This window comes from Penicillium digitatum, chromosome 6, assembly GCF_016767815.1.
Source record: "Penicillium digitatum chromosome 6, complete sequence".
In the NCBI taxonomy this organism is placed as follows: Eukaryota; Fungi; Ascomycota; class Eurotiomycetes; order Eurotiales; family Aspergillaceae; genus Penicillium; species Penicillium digitatum.
The window spans coordinates 1,081,361-1,102,743 of NC_089389.1; the positions used below are offsets into that span (position 1 = coordinate 1,081,361).

The following is a 21,383-nucleotide window of genomic DNA, read 5'->3' on the forward strand; positions in this document are numbered from 1 at the left end:
TTGATCCCGATCCGCATCTTAGTTTCAACCATCCGACCGTACGCACGTTTTAACACCGCAAAACAACCAATATCCAAAGGTTGTGAAAGATGAGATGAATGCGCTGGCATACAGATTGGTATCACCTTAGTTTGCTCGCAAATTTTGTCAAATTGAGGTGTTAAATGACTTCCGTGGCCGTCAAGTATCAAAAGCCGGTATACCCCCTTCGTACACAAATTACTAGGAATAAGACCTTCTCTAGCCAGCGAAGTCCAATTTCATCAGAAGTCCAGCCGTTAGGACTAACTTCGAAGCGCCAATCCTCCAGGAGACCGTTAAACCAGGATTCAATAAAGACTTTGCCTTTAAAAATCACACACGGAGGAAGCGCCCACCCAGACATTCAACCACCGTCACCCATTCACGATTTCTAGGTTGCAAAACCGGCCTCCGACCGTAGTATTCACTCCTCGTAATAACCTTCGCAGTTACAGTCAATCCCATTGCAAAACCAGTCTCATCAAAGTTATAGATATCATCAGGGTCGATTCCAAATTGAAAGATTGTATTTTGAACCAAATCAAACCACTCCCCAATGATTTTAGGATCTTCGCATTCCGCACGCTCGTAGTTATATCGTTTCGAGAATCGGGAGGATAGGAGAGGATGCCGTTTCACGAAGTTATATACCTATTTCTCGCCGACCGAAAGAACCGGGGTAGTTCCACGCTTTTGAAGAAGAAGATATGCCATTTCTTGTACCCTAGAGGGCCGGGGGGCTGATCCATGAGAATCCATAGAGAGGATCCATTTCTTAAGAGATTCCTCTTCAGCATCGGTCAATTTATAAGAGTTGGCGCGAGAAATCGCGTGGTGTTGTATACCATTTAGGCGGGTCGAAAGGGTGGATCATGGGACGTTAAAACGGCGGGCCACTTCACGAATTGAAGAGATTTCTTGATTCTTAAAAGCCTGGATAGCTAGTAAGATCCTACCCTCCTGCTCTATTGAATTTCGAGAGGATTGAGTACGAATTGGTGGCATGGTGGGTAGTTTAACTAACTAAGATCTAATTCATGGACGCGTTTTGGTTGGGGTGGCCAGCTCGCTTACATGGCCAGCTCGCTTACCGAATGCGTTGAACTTCTAAATCATTACCTAATAGTTAGATTTGTATAAAGCGATAGCCAGCGTCTATATAAGGAACGGAAGCGTCGGAGAGATAATAATGTATATATTTACTAAGAGGACTAGATAAAGCGCCAAAAATCAAATAAATTTAAAAATGATATTCTCTAGATTCCCTATTTACTATAAACAAAATACCCCAAAATTACTAGCTTTTCTATGTAACTTGTATATATCACGAGGTTAGTAGTGTTTACACTGTTAATAGTGCTGCAGCACTCCCGCTATAGCACTGCAGCACCGAACCAAAGGCCTAGTGCTGCCGTAGCACTGGTGCTACGAGACTTGTCAAGGCCTATGTACGGCAGTCTTATGGCCTTGTAGGATCGTATTGTGATATACAGGCAAAATTTACACAGGCGGTCTGAAAGGCGGAAACTGATTTCGAAAAATGCTCTACCTGACATGTAAACATGGAGAGGATACTATGCCATACATCATTGTAGAGGTCATCGACTCAGCACGGTTGCCTTAATAAACGATCTGCGCTAAGGTCTTGGCAGCGGGGCCAGAAAGAGTGTCTAAGAATTTTCTTGTTGCACCGGTTTCGCAACGTACTGTACTAATCTAGCACCTATCAAGCTCAACTCCATATATGAAAGATTGGCATAAGGATAGATGGATGTTACCAACGACTTCAGACATGATTGGAATTAAATTTATAATGTGCACTGTTATTGGACACCTTGCGAGTCCGTTCACTAGAACCTCACTTGTCTATTCCAACATCGCAACTCCTGCACTGCTTTATTGGTTTCTCTCGCAAAACCCGAAAGCAGCTTCTCATCAAGTCCATCATATGGTATCAGTTTTCGTTTGCCATTTGGTGAAATTATCCCCAAGATGGGTCGTAAATCGATGATCTCGGCCATCTCAAAATCAAAAAAGACCACCTTTTTGCTTTCTGGATTGTACAACCAATTTCGCGGGGCTGGATCCTTATGAAGAACATTCAGACGGTGTATCCCTGAGAGTGACTCTTTCATCTTAGCAATTAAGCAATTCTGAGTCATTTCCTTGAGTGCTAGGTCAAGAGGCTGTCCACCCGGACTCAATAGCATCATATGTTTAAGAATTGCGATACCGTCGTAGCTATACGGATGAACCAAGTCGATGCTTCCAAGATAGAAAGGGATGTATATGCCTTGGATTGGACGTAGCTTATCGTATATAGCAGCTTCGTGCCGAAGGTGTTCCGAGAACTCTGGGACGGTGCATTTTGCAGGCACAGTGTATCCGTGCGAGGATAACGTTACTTTCAAAAGAACACCACAAGAACCATGTATACCCAGTACTTCACAATCGGCATTGACAGTCTTAGACAATTGATGCCGCAACAGCTTGATGAAAGATTTTGCGTTTATGACATGACGCGTTGTGCCATGATCAAGGAAATTGGGGCAAGCCTGATCTAGCTCATCCCCATAGAGCAATCCGCGTAGACAGTTTAACGTGCAGTAGCGCCGGTTGTTTTCTGCTGATGATCCTTGTGTAGCTGGCGTATGCGTTGGATGGGTCGGCGGTGGATGCCTCCGTTCGATGTTGCGATAAATGCGCGGATCGCGACTCGGCGTATGGGGGTCAGGTTGGTCGTCGTCTGAATTACCTTGTGCGTCTATTGAATGGCAACTACCCATGATCAGGTTGTGTCGCTTGCGACGTAGTTGTATCGGAGACATTCGAAGAAAACCATTTGTCCGTGGAGGGCGATATTCGGAGAACGGTACCTCAGCATCTGGGATACTGCTCAGAATATCTGCGACAACCACTTTCCACCTTGGCAACGAGTTGATTGCTTGCTGCCTCCAAGCCTGGTTCCGAGGCCGCAACTTAAGCGCCTGGAGGGTGAAAGCAAGAGACTGTCCCACCGCAGTTAAATGCAGACGATTTGGGCCACTCGAATGGGGGTCCCAGCCAGTGTAATCCCCAACATCTCCCTTTGGAACAGAGAGGTGGTACAAAAGCGTCCCAGGATCTTCCCCAATTCGTAGATAGATATCAGCTTCGCCAGTACTGAGGACTCCCATTTGCGTACCAGCGCGAATCATATAGTCATATGGCTGCACGAGAAGCCCAGCAATCGCGCGATGGAACCGAACTTTTAGGGTCTCGTTTTTTTCTTGCTCAACCACTTTATCAATGTCCATATCCTCTAGCCCTCCATAAATGTGGCCTAGTTTCACCTTACGCGGAGACTTATACTCCTTTATATAGGCTGCAATGCGATGGACCGATTCGGATGATTGACTGGGAATGTTATAGACGCAGAATTGGTCAGCACGAGGCCTACTGCTTCGTGCCGGAGGCGGGGTTCTCGGGTCACGCGTTGCTGTATTGCTTGATGCGCTTTGTTCTCGGGCAGCTAAACGCGATGAACGTCGCCGGCCACGAATATCGATATTCTGCATTCCCTCCTCAAGTTCCCGCTCAGGGCTTAGTGTATTGGAGTGGTTTTCAAAACGGATCGACCCTCTTAACCCAAATACTTGTCGTAGTGTTGGATCATTGTAGAGCTCTTCGATGATTTTCGAAACATGGTCCTCAACGGTCTGGCGAAGAAAGTGGTGAAGGTCAAGTTCGGAGCCGACGAGCTGTCGTCGAATGCTTTCTCCCGTTTCTTCCAGGGTATGAAGGGAAGTGAACAGTCTGTCTTCCACAAGTGATGAATCCATCAGCAATCGCCAAATTTCCACTTGTTCTTTCGCGAAAGATCCCCAAGCTTTAAGTTTTCTGGGGCGGAGTTTGTTGGTCGCATTTACGGGATCTCCACGCGTGGATTTTGTCTTATCCTGCTGAACTCCAAGACCGAGGAAGAGGTAGTTATGGAGACCATCGAGAAATGTGGGTAGGCTGGTTTTTAATGTCCTCTCCCGATCCTCTGCACGAAGACGTTGCTCCTCTGCAAGAAGGCGCCGCAGCTCGTCAAGTTCTGTGGACATTCTGAATCCAAAGTGTTGTGAATGGCATTTTCGAAGGTGCCGGGGTCCTTGTTTTCCTTTACTTACGGCTCACGTGATAATTTCACGTGTGCTGTGAGATTCTGTAAGGATCGCATGGTTTCTATTGGGTAATGCTAAATATCAAACCTCAAATATGGCCCCCCTAGGCCATAGACAGGAACCTCGGTTTTTATTATGGGACATACTGCTGGCACAGCAGTCTAACCGAATTAGGTGAAGACTTCCTTGGCACCAGTTTTCAGCCTAAGTGTCATTTATTATGGTATCGCCACGGTAAAAAACACTGCCCCCCAACCAACCTAGCCACATGGTACTTCTCTGCTCAGCCCCATATTAGTTTAATGCCTTCATAATTATGCTTCAATTTCATGCCTCCATTAAAATCACATGACCTGCATAGGGCTAATTAATTAGGCTTAGCCGAGCGTCCCACATAGTGAAAGCTGCATACCAATTATCGTCAATTTAATTTGATCTCCTATATGGACTTCCGCAAAGCCCAACTTTGGGCCCAAGGTCCGGGCTCGAAACCCAACCCGCAACGAGCTGGGGGTCGAACTTTTCAAGCTCGACCCGGACCCCGGCTCGCAGGGGGGGGGGGGGGCTCGACGTAGCATAAAACATGGTCTTGGCGTTCATAAAATGGCTGAATCACCCAAATAAATGACCGTCTTTTACCCATGTTTTGGTTTATACATGGAATTCTACTCGATTATCATAACAAGTAAGGGGAAATATTTGGAAATTCTAGTGAATAGATACATGTCTTTGATACATTAGCATTATAACTAAGCTTTATGACTGTACCTATCAGTTTGCTTGGAATGTTCTACGCTTATGAGGTATTACCTATAGAGATATATCTACTGTACTAGGAACTATGTGTATCTTTATGGTCGAGTATCAAAATCAGACCAATATCAATTACAAGTGGCTTAACTTGTTCGAATTTTGTATTAAAAGAAAGTCTACACATTTATCATTTCCAAGAGCCTTTTATATTACTAGTCCTAATAGTTTTGGATGAGCTACCTATATTTAAAACTTTCTCATGGCTAATCAGTTGAAACATTTTGAGGAAAATCAAGTTCCAACGAGCTGGGAATGGGCCGGGAATGGGCTATTCATGGGTTTTACGAGCTTTGGTCGAGCTCTATGGGTTTTTTTCGAGCTCCAGGGGCTTTTTTCGAGCCGGCCCCACTTATTGTAAACAATTCAACTAATCATGTACTACTATCATCACACTCTATTTTGATCCATTGATTATTGATTTAACTAGTCAAGTAACACTTCTAGGTGGTAGAGCTTCTTGTAATGTATCGACCCTCCTTTATGCATTCTCAAAAGCCCTTTCTGTTATAGGTTTTATTAACTCTACAATGTCCCAAAGTCAGCAGTCTGAGTTTGCATCATCACAATTCGGTGGTGACTACGATAACTTATCCTACCTTATACCCTCCAATTACCCAGCTACGCCATTGACAAGCCAACAGACTTTTGATGTATCTGTACCGGCTTTTCTTCGACCGGACGACCCTCCCTTACTCTCCCATCTTGAACGATTTGAACGTGTCGGACCCGATCGGAAAAGGTTATACTTCTTGTATGACAGAATGAATCACCAAGAGTGGGTAGAGTGGTGGTTACAACCCAACCCGATTATGGATCAAAGGGCAAGGTGGCATGGCACTCAAATCATCTTTCACATGTCTGGGACCACTTTACCCAGGTAGCCCATAGCAGCGATGGCAGCCCAAAGGTCATGTGTAAGCACTGCTCTGCGATCCTTGAGCATCCTTATGCTGCCCAAAAAGATGCGAACGGGAAGGATGCGCGTCATGGTACAACTACTATGACTAGGCATCTCAGGACGTCTGTCTGCAACAGGGCTGTAAGTGGAGGTCGGCAACGAGGGGGACTCGATAGGTTTATTCAGTCAACAGTATGGATATCCCTTTAGTACAATTCGTACCACTCATATTATTGAAATAGGATAATACTATCCGAGAGCCATTCTCCGAGGCAGCTTGGGAGGATAATCCATTACAGTTTATCACGATCAATCGACTTCCCTTTCACCTTATCGAACATCCAACGTTTCGACGGATAATATCACAAGCACACTCGGCCCCAAGCCTCCCATCTATCCCCTCTGCTGATACCGTTCGACGTCGACTATCTGCTCGTGTTAAAGAACGCCAACATTCTACACTCAAACTGCTTCCAGCAGATGCCAAAATCTCAATTGCATTGGATTGCTGGACTTCACCATTCGGACAGGCATTTATGGCAATCACTGGCTATTTTATTGACATTGATTGGTCCTACCGGGAGGTGCTTCTTGGGTTTAAACCCCTTGAAGGTACTCACCCTGGAGCTAATCTAAGTAGTGTTCTCTTAGAGATACTTGCTGATCATAACATCCAGGATCGTGTGTTTGGGATAACTCCGGATAATGCATCGAACAATAAGACCCTTGTTGACTCGCTACAACAGGCCTTGTCGAGCGATATTCATGTTATCCGAATACCCTGTCTTGCACATGTTATCCAATTGAGTCTGAACCAACTTCTTGATCGCTTGAAAGCAGTCCCTCAGAATGATACAACTGAGACCAAATGGTCTGATCGCCAATCAATACTCGCGAAAGCAAATGCCCAAAGCGAAAACCGCAGTATATCTCATACCTTGAACAAGGTACGGTATCTTGCTGTTTATATCCGGGCTAGTCCCCAACGTCGCGAATCATTCGTTAGTCTTCAGCCCTCAGAGCAGGCACTTATGCCACTTCAGGATGTGAAGACTAGGTGGAACTCGACGTTTCTCATGCTTCGCCGGGCAAAGAGACTCCGTGATTTCCTTGGTACATTCTGCACAGACTACAACTGCGAGGAGATGGCACTTGACAACGATGAATGGCGCCAGATCAATTACCTTCTTTGTCTCACAAAGCCATTCTATGAATATACTCTTGCGCTTTCAAAGACTCGAGATGTGACTGCACATCTAGTATTCCAGATCTACAATATGTTGTTTGAGCACCTTGAGAAGTCTATCAAGCAGCTTCAACGAAAGCATGTCCCATGGAAACAACAGATGCTTTCATCCCTTGAGGCTGGTCGATTGAAGCTTGATGAGTACTATTCGCAGACAGATCATGATCGTGATCATATTTACGCAGAGCGTCAAGCTACTAGTCAAGGCCTAACAGTCTCTTCTCCCGGATCAAGGCCAAGCACAGCTCTTCATAATCTACTTCGACCAAAGAGTCCCAAAGCGAAGCCGGTTGGCGACGAGATAACCCAGTATCTTGATGGTGGTAAGTTATACTCTTCTTCAAGTCTTATTTCGATAAATAACGGTTGCTGATTTTATATAGATGTCGTTGATTCCGAGCCGCTACCCTTTTGGCGAGAGAACCATAGCCGTTTTCCTGCGATTGCTTCGCTTGCGCGGGATATTCTTACAATTCCAGCAACTGGTGCAGGTGTGGAACGATTGTTTAACACTGCTCGCGATATTTGCCATTATCGCCGCGGTCGTATGAAGGCTGAGACTATTGAAGAGTTAATGCTATTCCTTTGTACATCAAGATTTGACCTTGAATTACACGAGGCAAAGGAGCTTGAACGATTCTTCTCTCTGAATGAGATCGAAGCACTGAGAGAGGAAAAGGACGATAAGCTTGATGATGTTGAATTTGAACAGATCAGTGATACAGAAGAACAGCCTGAGATTTCTAGGGGTTTGTTTGATGTTGATGATGATAATACTGGTGATAATGATGCTGGCGATCCTCCATTGCCAAGTTATAGTACTCAGCCACGTATGTCAGGGAGGAAAAGGAAGCATGTAGAGGATGATGTGTGTCAGTCTCATTAGTTTACACTGAAATTGATCACAATACTTTAATATATGCTTGAACAAATCAATAATTTATTGAATTTGAAGTGAACGATGTAATCGAAATACTCAAATTTACCGGGAATTCCTGCATTATTTGTGCAGTCACGAGAAATCGGCATGTTTGCATTGTTTAGTCGAAGGGGGGGCTCGGGGGCCCCCCCCCATCCGAGCTGTGGGCCCAAACCAAAAGCCCGAAGCCCGCTGCGACCTTTGGGGATAGGCCCGAAACCCGACCCTTTTGAGGGTCGAGTCGGGCGGGTTTCGGGCTTTTCGAGCTTTGCGGAAGTCTACTCGAGACTCGTGCGATAAACCATGAATAGACACTAGAGAGAGTTATCATAGGTATTAACTTTATACCTAACGATCCATCCCTTGTCCATAGGAAGTTTAGCGAGCAAGGCCTGTATAGGAGTAAGACCACCAAGGAATTCGCGCTGGAGATTTGCACGAATATTGGCGATATCTTTGGGCCGTAGAGATGATTCTATACCCTATATTTCGGTAGATTGGTCTACCCCGCTAAGAATGTGACGGTTGGTAGTACCTTGTTGAAGCTAAGGTGTCAAAACCGGCTCAATGCGAGATGTTTCGAACCGATGGTGTATACGAAAGGTCGATATATGCCGGGGCGCATGTATGTGCGTTATGCTATGCATCTGTAGTAGCTAAGTACCACAAGGAAGGGGAGAAAGGGTGCCATTGAATTCGTATGTTGTCGCTAGACGAAACCGCTTCCGCTGGCTCTTTTCTTCCGGGATAGGGGCTCGCGTTGGTGCTGTTAGGTTGCATTTTAGCCATTGCTTTCTCTGCGGTTTAGTACGTATGCGTACTACCGAGAACACCAGGGTAGCTACCCACTTAATGAGCTCGGTAAGGCCTCTTCTGGGGTGGCAAATCGGTCGATCGGGGGAGGCGATTCCCACGGTTTATATGCTTTGGTATGTAGGGGGGGTAATTATAGTAAGGATCCATAATGAGATCTCTAAATAGCTTTTAAAATTGAGCCTTCGAAGATGGAACCTTCAAAGATAGGGACACGATCTAGGAATAGCTTAAAAAAAGAGTTTGACCATTTGCACACCCCCTTAGCGTCATTTTTTGCTATCTGTACACCTTAAGTCCTTTTTAGGTATAGGCTTTCTCAGCCAACCGTTTGTCATCAGTTGTGTTATTTAATATGGTATCCGCATAGTAAATGACACCCTCATCACCTGACTCTTGGCCGGCCATATATAACCCTATATCAAAATGCTTATCGGAGATCATGTGCCTGCTCCACAATTCACATCGCACAGTAACAATTCCACCATACCATAATAAATTTTTTGAAGCTATTTATAGATGTCATTATGGATCCTTACTAAATACTCCTCCCTTACCTACCGAAGCATATGAACCATGGGAATCGCCTCCCCCGATCGACCGAATTGCCACCCTTGAAGAGGCCTTACCGAGCTCATTAAGTGGGTAGCTACCCTGGGGTTCTCGGGGGGTTATCGGGGAGCGAGGCAGTCAAACCAGGCCAGGAACATGTAAATTAAGTGATCAATAGCAGTATTATACACAAAATGAGATCTATTATGAATAGCTTCAAACATTAATTGTTACTGTGCGATATGAATTGTGGAGCAGGCACATGATCTCCGATAAGCATTTTGATATAGGGTTATATGTGGCCAAGAGTCAGGTGATGAGGGTGTCATTTACTATGCGGATACCATATTAAATAACACAAGTGATGACAAATGGTTGGCTGAGAAAGCCTATACCTAAAAAGAACTTAAGGTGTACAGATAGCAAAAAATGACGCTAAGGGTGTGCAAATAGTCAAACTCTTACCTAGCTCTAGAGTACGTATAGTAGCTTCGAGTATAGATCACGCTTACGGTTTTCTTTAATTACGGCAGCCTCTTTAGCAAGCTACATAAACTCGGCGAGAAAGTTAGTGAAGCTATTCTTTAGCTTAATTATTAATTTATAGTATACAGTGTAGGCTTTAGCACGTCGATTCGGATTCGCGAAGATAGTCTTTAGGTAGACGATTATATCCTTAGCATCTATATAGGGGTTACTCGACTTAGAACTTATTTAGGGTACAATATATAACTAAGCCTTACCTTCGTAACGACCCTATATATAGAGCTTAAGATATACTAGCAACGGGTAGTAGTCGGTATTCGCTTCGAGTTTCTATCGGATCACGGTTTCCTATATCTTAAATCGAACTTCTTTACTGTCGCTAAATATCGGAGCGTCCGGTATCTTCGTAGTCTTTCGGGTCGCGGTGGCCTCTATCATCGGTGCACTAGCTTGGTTCTATAAATTCACGAGATAGAATATAAGATTACCCTTCTCACGAACTATAATGTCTCGATAAGCAATCACCTTATCTCGCTCCTATATAAGCGACTCGATGATAATCTCGGTTCCAATCTTATCAGAATAGAGGACTATCACTTTGTCCTCTAATTCCTAGACTTTCTTTAAGTTCTGGTACTCGTGGGCGAGCTCGTGAAACCGTTCACGAGTCGGAGTCTTCTACAATCGTGCACGTATAGAGGAACCTTCTCCAGCGTGATCTTCTTTATTACATTCACTAGTATCAACTAGTCTCTACGGTTCGGGGGTCGGGGTATTTGGGTCGAGGGCAGCGATAATCTCCTACTTAACGGATTCTCCTTTATCTTTAGGCAAATCAGTAACCGGTTGCTTGCCACGGTTCGTCAGGTATCTCTTCGATCCGACCATTTTGACTGGTTAGATATTAAGTTCGGGTTCGGGTTCAGTTTAGGTCTTGTCTTATACGATGCCAAGGAACGAAAGTGGGGTAAAGCTAGACCGAAACTAATCACAATGATGGTCTATAAATTCGTACTGCTTTATTGGAAATGAAAGTGGTACTTAGTTAGTATTATGTTACTAGCTAATTCTTTAAAAAAAAGTGTATTTCAACGAGAATAAAGTATAGAGAAAGAAAGAAAGAAAGAAAGAAACCTACGAGATAGGAACCTTAATGAGGTCCTACCTACTACGTTAGATAAATAGTGCAAACTTTTAATAAGGCGGAAACTTCCGGCAGTCCTCCCAGATCGTTATAACCGGCGGGATACCATTATAAATCGAGGTTATATCCCACCTACTTTACTCTGTACGTAGCTTTGAGAGAGATGATACTCAGTCTATAAATAAAGCTGTAGATGAAACTGGAGATCTCTGGATGGGTTATAGAAGAGAGAAGCTATCTACAGGTTTAGCTAGACTAAGTACTAGGAGCAAACAAAGAAGTTATTTGACTTCTAATACCCCCCACGACTAGTACATAGTTGTCCTGAATAGCAAAAGACCCTTCTTCTCTATGAAATAGAAATAACCCGCATTTTTGTATGTAAATCGAAAATTAAAAGTACAGGTCGCTTTTGTAGGTTGTTAGACCCATCTGCGTTACCTAGCGCTTGAATATCGTTTTTCCGAGAGGCTTTGTGAGACCGTCGGCAGCCATTTTAGCTGTCGAGATTTTTATGAATTCTATATTACTAGCTGCGACTTCTTCACGAAGTCGATGATAGCGAATGGCAATGTGTTTAGTTGCCGCATGGAACTCCGGATTTGATGCTAAAGCAATTGCTCCATTGTTGTCTGCAAAAATTAGGAATAGGCTTCCTAAGAAAACCTTCAATCCCAAATTCTGTAAGCAGTTAAGTTAACTAAATTGCTTCTTGTACTGCTAGAGCTTCAGGAATGCATTCACTTTTAGTGGTGGAGAGAGCAATATATGGTTGTTTCTTAGAGGTCCAAGAAATTGCTCCACTAGCCATCTTGAATAGGAAACCAGATTTAGAAAGTCCTTTCGCACTATGTGGTCCTGCCTAGTCAGCATCGCAGTAGCCAGAAACTACCATTGAGCGTAAATTTAGATCTATTTCTGGCGAGAAAGAAATCGTAAGAAACTTTGTGCCAGTAAGATGGCGAAACACCCCTTTTTAGTGCTAGAAGTGAGTTTCACCTAGATTTTTGGCATACTTATCAAGCTTAATAACATTAAATGAGATATCTGGCCTAGTAGATACCTTTGACTAGATTAGTGTGCCGACCTTGGTTTGATATTCAAGGATCTATCCTTTCGTCGCAGTGTCTTTAAAAGGGAGTAGTGGTAGCTTTTTATCCATTGGGGTAGCCACTGGTTTACACTTCTCGAGACCAAAGCGGGTAAGGATTTTATAAATATAGTCAGCTTGTGATAAATGTATCATCCCGTTAAGATCGGTATAGTGGACATTGATTGAAAGGTATCGTTAAGGTGCTTTGAAATAGTATCTTTAAAATGTTAAATTATATCCTCCGACGGAGAAAGAACTAGTAAGTTCTCGACGTACACTATAATAATATAAATCGGTATACTACCTAGTTTAACAAAGATTGAATGATCCGACTGAGTTCGTGTGAAACCTATTGATATCAAGATATTATAAAGTAGCGAATACCACTCCCGGGGGCTTTGTTTTAGTCTATAGATCTTTTTTATGAGTAGGCCAATGTGGTTAGGATATTTATCTCGCTGACCCTCTCGTAGTTTAATTTCAATTGGCTCTTTTAGTTTAGTATAGAGAAAAGCCGTAATAATGTCAATATGATATATGTGCTAGCCTTTTGCTGTAGTAATTGTTATAAAGATCTTGAAAGATATAGGCTTAGTGATAATAGCATAGACTTCGTAGAAATCTAGATCTTTACTTGTCGAAAGCCGCGAGCAATATGTCATGCTTTGTAGGTACCGTTATGCTTGATTTTAAACACCTAGCGGAGTGTAAGCGGTTTCTTCTTGCTTTTGGAGCGAGATATAACCTTCTAGGTGTTGTTTACTAAGTGACGATGTAGCTCTTTGTGAGCAGCAACTAGCTATTTATCATTTTCGATATAGGATATAGCTTGTGCCTAGCCATTTGGTTCAAAGCTAACGTCGTTAGATGTTAATGTGGAAGCAGTATGCTTAGCCGTAGTAGTAGAGAATAGTTCGATAATCCTCTCTGGACAATTAGTAAGGAACTGAATGACATTTATGTTAAAGAAGGATCGACTAACGTATTCGATAAGCGAGCTGGCCATGTAAGCGAGCTGGCCACCCCAACCAAAACGCGTCCATGAATTAGATCTTAGTTAGTTAAACTACCCACCATGCCACCAATTCGTACTCAATCCTCTCGAAATTCAATAGAGCAGGAGGGTAGGATCTTGCTAGCTATCCAGGCCTTTAAGAATCAAGAAATCTCTTCAATTCGTGAAGTGGCCCGCCGTTTTAACGTCCCATGATCCACCCTTTCTACCCGCCTGAATGGTATACAACACCGCGCGATTTCTCGCGCCAATCTCATAAATTGACCGATACTGAGAGGAATCTCTTCAGAAATGGATCCTCTCTATGGATTCTCGTGGATCAGCCTCCCCGGCCCTCTATGGTACAAGAAATGGCAGATCTTCTTCTTCAAAAGCGTGGAACTACCCCGGTTCTTTCGGTCGGCGAGAAATAGGTATATAACTTCGTGAAACGGCATCCTCTCCTATCCTCCCGATTCTCAAAACGATATAACTACGAGCGTGCGAAATGCGAAGATCCTAAAATCATTGGGGAGTGGTTTGATTTGGTTCAAAAGACAATCCTTCAATTTGGAATCGACCCTCATGATATCTATAACTTTGATGAGACTGATTTTGTAATAGGATTGACTAAGACTGCGAATGTTATTACGAGGAGTGAATACTACGGTCGGAGGCCAGTTTTACAACCTAGAAATCGTGAATGGGTGACGGTGGTTGAATGAATGTACGAATGCTTCTAGGTAGGTGCTTCCTCCGTGTATAATTTTCAAAGGCAAAGTCTTTATTAATTCATGTTTAAACAGCCTCATAGAGGATTGGCGCTTCGGAGCAGCTAGTTTAGTACCATTTGCACCCGACCGAGTGATTTCAAAGCCTAACCCCCCCAGCCAGCCGGGGGAGTGAATCAAGCCGGAATTTCACCCCAAAAACCCCCTTTATGGAGAAAGAACTACGTCGTCAAGCTTCATCAAACAAAGCTTTACTTCGTACAAGATCTCGAAGCCCACCTAGCCCGTCAGATCGTGCATTAAACCAGCTTGTAAAAGGCTTCCGTCTTACAATTGAAGGTGCTATCTTACTCGCTAAAGGAAATAAGGATTTACGCGCCGCCAACGAGAAGCAGAAGCAAAAGCGTACTAGATCCCGGAGGCAGATACCTGCTGAAGAAGGCCTTTCAGTTCAAGAAGCTTCTCAATTGATTACTGAGCCGGTGGAATCAATTGAAGCGCCTCCTCCCCCTCCACGAAGAAGCCCTTCGCCGGCTTTACAACCACGTACACGGGCCCCACCAAAGTGTAGTTGTTGTGGAGAAATAGCACATAGGATTAATATATGCCTAGCTAGATAGATCATTTTAGTATATTTAATTTAAGGCGTTTTGGTTGAGATAAATGCATTTTAAATTAAGAAGTTGGTTGGGGTGGCCAGCTCGCTTACCGAATACGTTAGTAAGGCTATCGAGATAGGCTTGGCTTGGCTTCTTGATTCTTGTTGAACGGCGTAGCTGCTCATTGATTGGGCTGTATAGGCTGAGTTAAAACGTAGCTCCTATCCTATCTTCTGTTATCAGGAATAGGATAGGATCTATATGCGAGAAATTGATTGGCGTTTGAGCTCGTCCTCGATCGTGTTCAAGAATATCCTCGGGAGTATCCTCATTGATAACCTGCCGGGAAGTAGGCTGTGACTCGACGAGAGTCCCTCGCTTACCTACGTTAAAGTGGGCACTAGTATCCTCCCGTTGTGCCTCTACAGTCCTACCAAAGCTACCCGCTCTTTCATCATCGTCTTGTATTTCGAAGGAATCGGGGTTTATAAGATAGGGTTTAGGAAGGTAGGGTTTAGGAAGGTAGGGTTTAGGATTCGAATGGTAATTAGACTAAGAGTATGCGAGATCTTCTTTTAAGAGTGCTTGGATTCGCTAGGTTAAGAATATTCGGAGCCCTTTTTACTCTGTATTGTCAGGATCGTCCTCTACCGTAGGAGAGGGCGGAGAATTAGGTTGAATGTTAAACGGATTGTCAAGATAAGGTTGAATTTGAAGAAAGTCAATTGGAATGTGACGATCTTGCGAATGATTTCCCCGTAGATTTGTGCTAGTAATATTGAGATCATAGGTAGGATTCGGAAGACTTGTAGGAGTAGGGTTTTAATTGAAAATGATATATCGTGAGCGTTTAATCTTTTTCGTACGCACATTGTATAAGATGCAATTGTCACCTTGGTCGTAAGCGATCAATCTCGCTTCTTCTATATAGGGGTTAAGCTTTGTATTCCGCTTCTCTTTAGGAATCAAGAACTAGTATTGGTAGCCAAGAACTCGAAGGTTAGAAAGATCAGGCTTCTTCCCGAAGAGAGCTTCGTATGGAGATATGCCGATTTTCGAAGCATAAAGCCGAATTATGGTGTAATTGATACCGCCAAGAAGTAAGCCCTAAAGGTATTTCGGTAGTTGGTATTCACCTATGATCGCTACCAGCGGTTCAATAAGATAACGATTTTTGATCTCTGCGACACCGTTAAGCTGCTTAGTGTACGGTGGTGTTGGGTCCCACACTGTCCCCTTGCTAGCAACGTAAGTAGCCAGTGGTTTATGCTCTATCGTATTATCGCCGTGAACCTTTTTGATAGTGTAGTTAAACTGTGTCTTGAGATAGGTTTCTAACTGGATATAAACCTCAGTGACGTAAGAGCGCGATTTTAAGAGATAAAGCTATATAAATCTAGTGGTATTATCCGTAAATGTCACGAAGTAATGCTTACCACTATCAGAAGGAATAGAAATTGGTCCCTAGACGTCTAGATAAATGAATTCACTAGGTTTCAATCTATTAGATCTCTCCTTACTAAAAGGTAGTGTATAACCCTTACCCTTAATGTATGGAACACAAGGAAAGGAGACACCGGCGCCTTTCTTTAGCTTAACGCTATTAGCAAAAGTCTCTATCTTTCGTATACGGTCCTCGCCGGCGTGACACGCACGACGATGAGCAAGATCGATTGAAATTGGGGTGGAATTGATAGCGAAAATCGAGTTAGGAGATCTAGTGACAAGGTTACATTCCAGCATATAGTCAACCTTATTAATGCCGGCGTAGTTCATTCAGCTAGTAATGCTCCCCTTCGTAAGTAGCCCAATAGTAGATTTAGGGCTATACTAATGCTAATGTTTGAATATCATTATACCATTTTTAGCCTATGTGCGAATATCTGCCTTATCGAGGGCAGATATAGAGATTAAACTGGGAGAATAACTATATGCACACCCCTTAGCGCCATTTTTTACTATCTGCACACCTTTAGTCCTTTTTAGGTATAGCCTTTCTTGGCTAACCGCTTGTCATCATTTGTGTAATTTAATATGGTATCCGCTTAGTAAATGACACCCTCATCACCTGACTCTTGGCCACATATAACCCTGCATCAAAATCGGAGATCATGTGCCTGTTCCACAATTCATATCGCACAGTAACAATTCCACGACACCATAATAAATTTTTGAAGCTATTCACAGATCTCATTTTGTATCCTGCTATTGATCACTTAATTTACATGTTCCTGGCCTGGTTTGACTGCCTCGCTCCCCGAGAACCCCAGGGTAGCTGCCCACTTGTTGAGCTCGGTAAGACCTCTTCTGGGGTGGCAAATCGGTCGATCGGGGGAGGCGATTCCCATGGTTCATATGCTTCGGTAGGCAGGGGAGGAGTATTATAGTAAGGATCCATAATGAGATCTGTGAATAGCTTCAAAAATTTATTATGGTATGGTGGAATTCTTACTGTGCGATGTGAATTATGGAGCAGGCACATGATCTCCGATTTTGGTGCAGGGTTATATGTGGCCAAGAGTCAGGTGATGAGGGTGTCATTTACTAAGCGGATACCATATTAAATTACACAAATGATGACAAGCGGTTAGCCAAGAAAGGCTATACCTAAAAAGGACTAAAGGTGTGCAGATAGTAAAAAATGGCGCTAAGGGGTGTGCATATACAACATAGTCAAACTCTTCCCAAAGTATATGCGCGCTTTTCCCCCAGGATGAGCTAGCCAGTAACAATATTGACAAAGCGGAATTTCTTTCAACTAGTCATCGGGGTATTCATCCTTCATGTTACTAACAAACTTCCTCTCCCTCTCATCCCATCGTTTGAAATGCTTACCCGCAATGGCAGTCAAACTACTCGGCAGTTGAGTGAAGTGAGGCAGAATTATTCCAATATTCTCCTCAGCCACATATCGGACACTTCGATCTGCCACGCTATGTTTACTGTTAGCCAAGAAGAGGACACAAGCAAAAAACCACCCACAGCACATGATAGAAGCTCTGGTGTCTGCCAGCTTCTAATCGATCAATACCCATTCTTCTCATCCACTGTTCGCCGGCACCACATTCCGAGTCCCAGCCGGTGATAATAGCCTCGTAATGATAGCGACGATGACGGAAAATCTGGCCCACCTTGTATTGTATATTTGCATTGCCACCGGTTCGCCTCCGAACCTGTTTTGGGATCTCATCCACAGCCCTCATCACATGAAGGCTCTCTAGTATGTGCTCATGCTCGAACAGCCCACGAAACAGAGGAGCGATATGCTGCTCGATTAGAAATATATCACAAGGAAAGTCTGTCGCGAACAGGTCCATGAGCCATGGTAACTGATGGCGTAGATCCATCGGCCTCGAATCACCTGACAGGAGCATCACAGACCAGAGTGCTGCGTATTTTGCGCTCACAGCATTTATCGAGGGGGCAAGCGAGGTCGGATTTCGAGGTTCGACGCGAATCGAGTTCAATACGTTTTTACCACAGCGCAAGATAACGCTTGAAGCCGATGCTTCACTCAGAGTTGCAGTCTGATCCATGTCGGACATGCCCAGAAATGTTAATTGGCTGCGCAGGTTTGAGATAGCAGTCTCTCTTGCACCCCGAAACGGATCCAAGTAAAGTGGCTCCCCTGGCTCCATTCCACTCAAAGCGTTACCATTGATGTCCGAGCCTAGCTGGGGGGTGATGATCACATGCACATGGAACGGAAATCCACAAGGATGGGCGTTTAGGCCCACCCGCTGCGCAACAAAGCAGTATATCGCAGCTGACACCAACGGTAGAGAGTTATGCCCTGGATCTTTTAGAGCCAGCCCTAGAAAGTTATGCTCCAAAGCATGATACTCTCGCTCTGGATTTATCCCCGTAAGATTATTCGCTCCTAGCCAGGATGCTATGGCCAGTGCTTTCTCACGGGGGGTGAGAAGGTAAAGATCCGGGTGAGACGCGACAAAGCGGTTGAGGATCTCATCCAGAGAGTCTCGTATCTAGATCAGGTCAGGTAAAAAAAAGTCGAGGGGATAAACTGAATTAAGACATACTTCATCTAAATCCCCAGTTCCACTTTCGGGTATAAAGAGATCAAAGCAGGCTAAGGCTCGGTCGAGTGACACAGGTTCTCCGCGTTTGAGTTTCGCCCATTCTGGGATGGCAATGCTTCGATGCAGGCAAGTCAAGAGCGCGTGGGCATAGTACCTTTTGTGGTCAATTCAAGGGAAACACATGCCATCTTGCATAGAATCAGTAGCCCACCTTCTGGCCAAATGGTCCTCCCCAGACTCTATCAGGCTACATCGCAAAAGAGTATCCTTTGCATCGTACCCCATATTGACAACACGGCGAAACTTTTCGATCCGGCCGGTCTGGCTAACAAGAATACTATCAAGAAGCCGAGTGACAGATCTATCAACCTGATACTTGAAGACAAAGAGCGCTTTCCAATCGGTTGAATTCACTGGGCAGGCAAGCTTCCGGGGCATCTCATGTCGCCCATCCCAGAACCTGTAATGTGACTGGCAATGGTGACGCCATAGTAAATGCTCATTTGTTACATTTTGAAATCGACGGTTGGTTTGTTCGACCGCAGCACAGGATTGAGGAGAAGAATAACATAGAATCGAATGCAGTATCTCGTCTGGAAGATGGATTAAAGACCGAACCATCCCTGAAAGTGGAAGATTGATGATGATGGGGGAAGAAGACAGAGGAGAGGGCAATCAGAACAGAAGAATAGCCGTTTTACATTCCTCAATAAGTAAAAGAGAAGAAACCCAAATCAAAACTTATTTCAGGAAGTTAGAGGATCATGTAGGAAAGCAGGAAATACCAGCATTGAGGCATTGAGATGTTTCTCCCCGCTTTTGTTATCGCCTTATCAAAAACGCCAAGCCTTGAACTTCATTGTAGGAATGTTTTTTTTTTTCCCTTCCGTTCTTCAATTCTTCTGCTTATGGAAACCTGTAAACAGTATTCTTGTTTTACCGTTCTAGTAATCTACTTGGGATGTTTGCAATGAATTACTAAAATACAAAAAGTTGCTTCAAAACAACCGCCGGCGATTATTGCGGTATTCGCCACACTCCCCCCCGTTCTCTCCCTCTCTTCCACGCGATGGGCCAATTTCATTCCACTAGTCAGTCTAGCTCGAGCGCTTTGGAAAAATTAGACCAGAAGACCGACTATTACGAGCTGCTTGGTGTAACCCGCGATGCAACAAATGATGAGTCAGTTCGCATGGATATGCGATTATGGACATTTACTGAAAACTTGCCTGCCGCAGGATCAAAAAAGCATATCGAAGAAAAGCTCTCGTATTGCACCCAGATCGAAATTATGGGAATGTTGATGAGGCTACCAAGCTGTTTGCCGAAATCCAATCTGCCTACGAAGTACTGGCAGATCCTCAGGAACGAGCATGGTACGACTCCCATAGCGATGCATTTTTAGGGACCAACGGAAATACCGATGATCAACACTCGTACAACGTTCGGATTACAACAGCCGAAGATGTCCTCAGACTCTTTTCGAAGTTCAGTCCTCGAATGGAATTCTCTGATTCCCCAACCGGATTCTTTGGTGGTTTGCGAGAGCAATTCGAACAGCTCGTGCTGGAAGAAAGATTGGCCTGTCGGTGGGAGAATCAAGATCCTGTTGAATACCCATCATTCGGATCTGGTAACGATGATTTCGAGACCGTTGTACGGCCCTTCTATGCTACCTGGACCGGATTCTCCACCCAAAAGTCGTTCGCATGGAAAGATGCTCATCGTTATTCTGAAGCGCCTGATCGTCGGGTGCGGCGAATGATGGAAAGAGAGAACAGGCGTCTTCGGGAGGAAGGCATCCGAGAATTCAACGATGCTGTCAGGTCCCTCGTAGCTTTTGTCAAGAAACGTGATCCGCGGTATAAAGTCAATGCCCAAAGTGAAGCTCAACGCCAAGAAACCCTCCGCCAGTCTGTGGCTGCACAGGCTGCAAGATCACGAGCTGTGAATCAAGCTAAAATGCGGGATCATATCCTCCCCGAGTGGGCCCAATCAGAGCAACCAGTGGCAGATGACGACCAGGAGAGCAGCGAAGAAAGTGAAGTCGAGAGTTTTGAATGTGTGGCATGTCACAAGTATTTCAAAAGCCAGAAGCAGTTCGAGGCACACGAACGTAGCAAGAAGCACTTGAAGGCAGTCAAACAGCTGTGCCGGGAGATGCGAATGCAGAACCACGAGTTGGATTTGGAATCCGCTGATGAATCGAGTATAAATGCAGTTACAACTAACCCTCTCGGGGTCGATGACGGGAAAGTTGAGGTTTCTGCTGCCTCAGATGTCGAACTGGAAGTAAATGCCTCTGTGCAGAGTCACGACGTTCCCGCTGATGACCGAAAAAGTTCGCATGGTCTAGAGGAAACAACTCCCCTTTCCGAGCCAGATACCCCAACGTCTTCGCACGACGACGATTATGCCTCCAGGGAATATGTTGAGACGAGGCTCCGCACTGATATGGATCATTTGTCCACAGGTGCTGGAGATTCTTCTGGTCATCCGCTCTTTTCGGGCCTCACTGGGGAGTCACCAACTCCCAAATTGGGCAAGGCCAAACAGAAACGGGCGAAAAGGGCCGCCAAGCAAGCGGATCAACCCATGGCCTTCATTTGTGCGAATTGCCAGGCTCACTTCGCGTCCAAGACTAAACTATTCGATCATCTTAGAGACCTTGACCACGCAGAACCCTTGTTGAGGTCTATTGCTAAAAAGGGGAGGAAACACTAGTAAATACATCACTGAGGCTCATTTACCGCTTTGCATTGCTTTTCTTTTCTGCCTTTTTTTTAAAAAAAAAAATTTTTTGCATCAAGTCCGTCAAGTCTTTTATTTCTATTTTCTATGCTTTAACAAGCCTGCGCATGCCGGCTGGGAGATCTTCCCCTTTTT

At 44.3% G+C, this 21,383-nt stretch overlaps 3 protein-coding genes across 3 annotated transcripts; 1 reads left to right on the forward strand and 2 right to left on the reverse strand.

Annotated features, from left to right (window-relative positions):
- Positions 1–2,617: 2,617 nt before the first annotated feature.
- Positions 2,618–4,225, reverse strand: Pdw03_5397 (metalloprotease; the record flags this gene model as incomplete). The annotated part of the gene is made up of 3 exons (XM_066101048.1): positions 2,618–2,785; positions 2,898–4,110; positions 4,176–4,225. 3 exons carry the CDS (start codon positions 4,223–4,225, stop codon positions 2,618–2,620), a joined length of 1,431 nt encoding a protein of 476 aa, XP_065957988.1.
- Positions 4,226–17,215: 12,990 nt separating this feature from the next.
- Pdw03_5398 (Cyclin-like F-box) lies at positions 17,216–18,782 on the reverse strand (the record flags this gene model as incomplete). The annotated part of the gene is made up of 4 exons (XM_066101049.1): positions 17,216–17,390; positions 17,440–18,443; positions 18,498–18,651; positions 18,709–18,782. The coding sequence occupies 4 exons, from the start codon at positions 18,780–18,782 to the stop codon at positions 17,216–17,218; spliced, it is 1,407 nt and encodes a 468-aa protein (XP_065957989.1).
- A 784-nt stretch (positions 18,783–19,566) lies between these two features.
- Positions 19,567–21,221, forward strand: Pdw03_5399 (Heat shock protein DnaJ, N-terminal; the record flags this gene model as incomplete). Its single annotated transcript, XM_014683428.1, has 2 exons — positions 19,567–19,679; positions 19,736–21,221. 2 exons carry the CDS (start codon positions 19,567–19,569, stop codon positions 21,219–21,221), a joined length of 1,599 nt encoding a protein of 532 aa, XP_014538914.1.
- Positions 21,222–21,383: the final 162 nt, after the last annotated feature.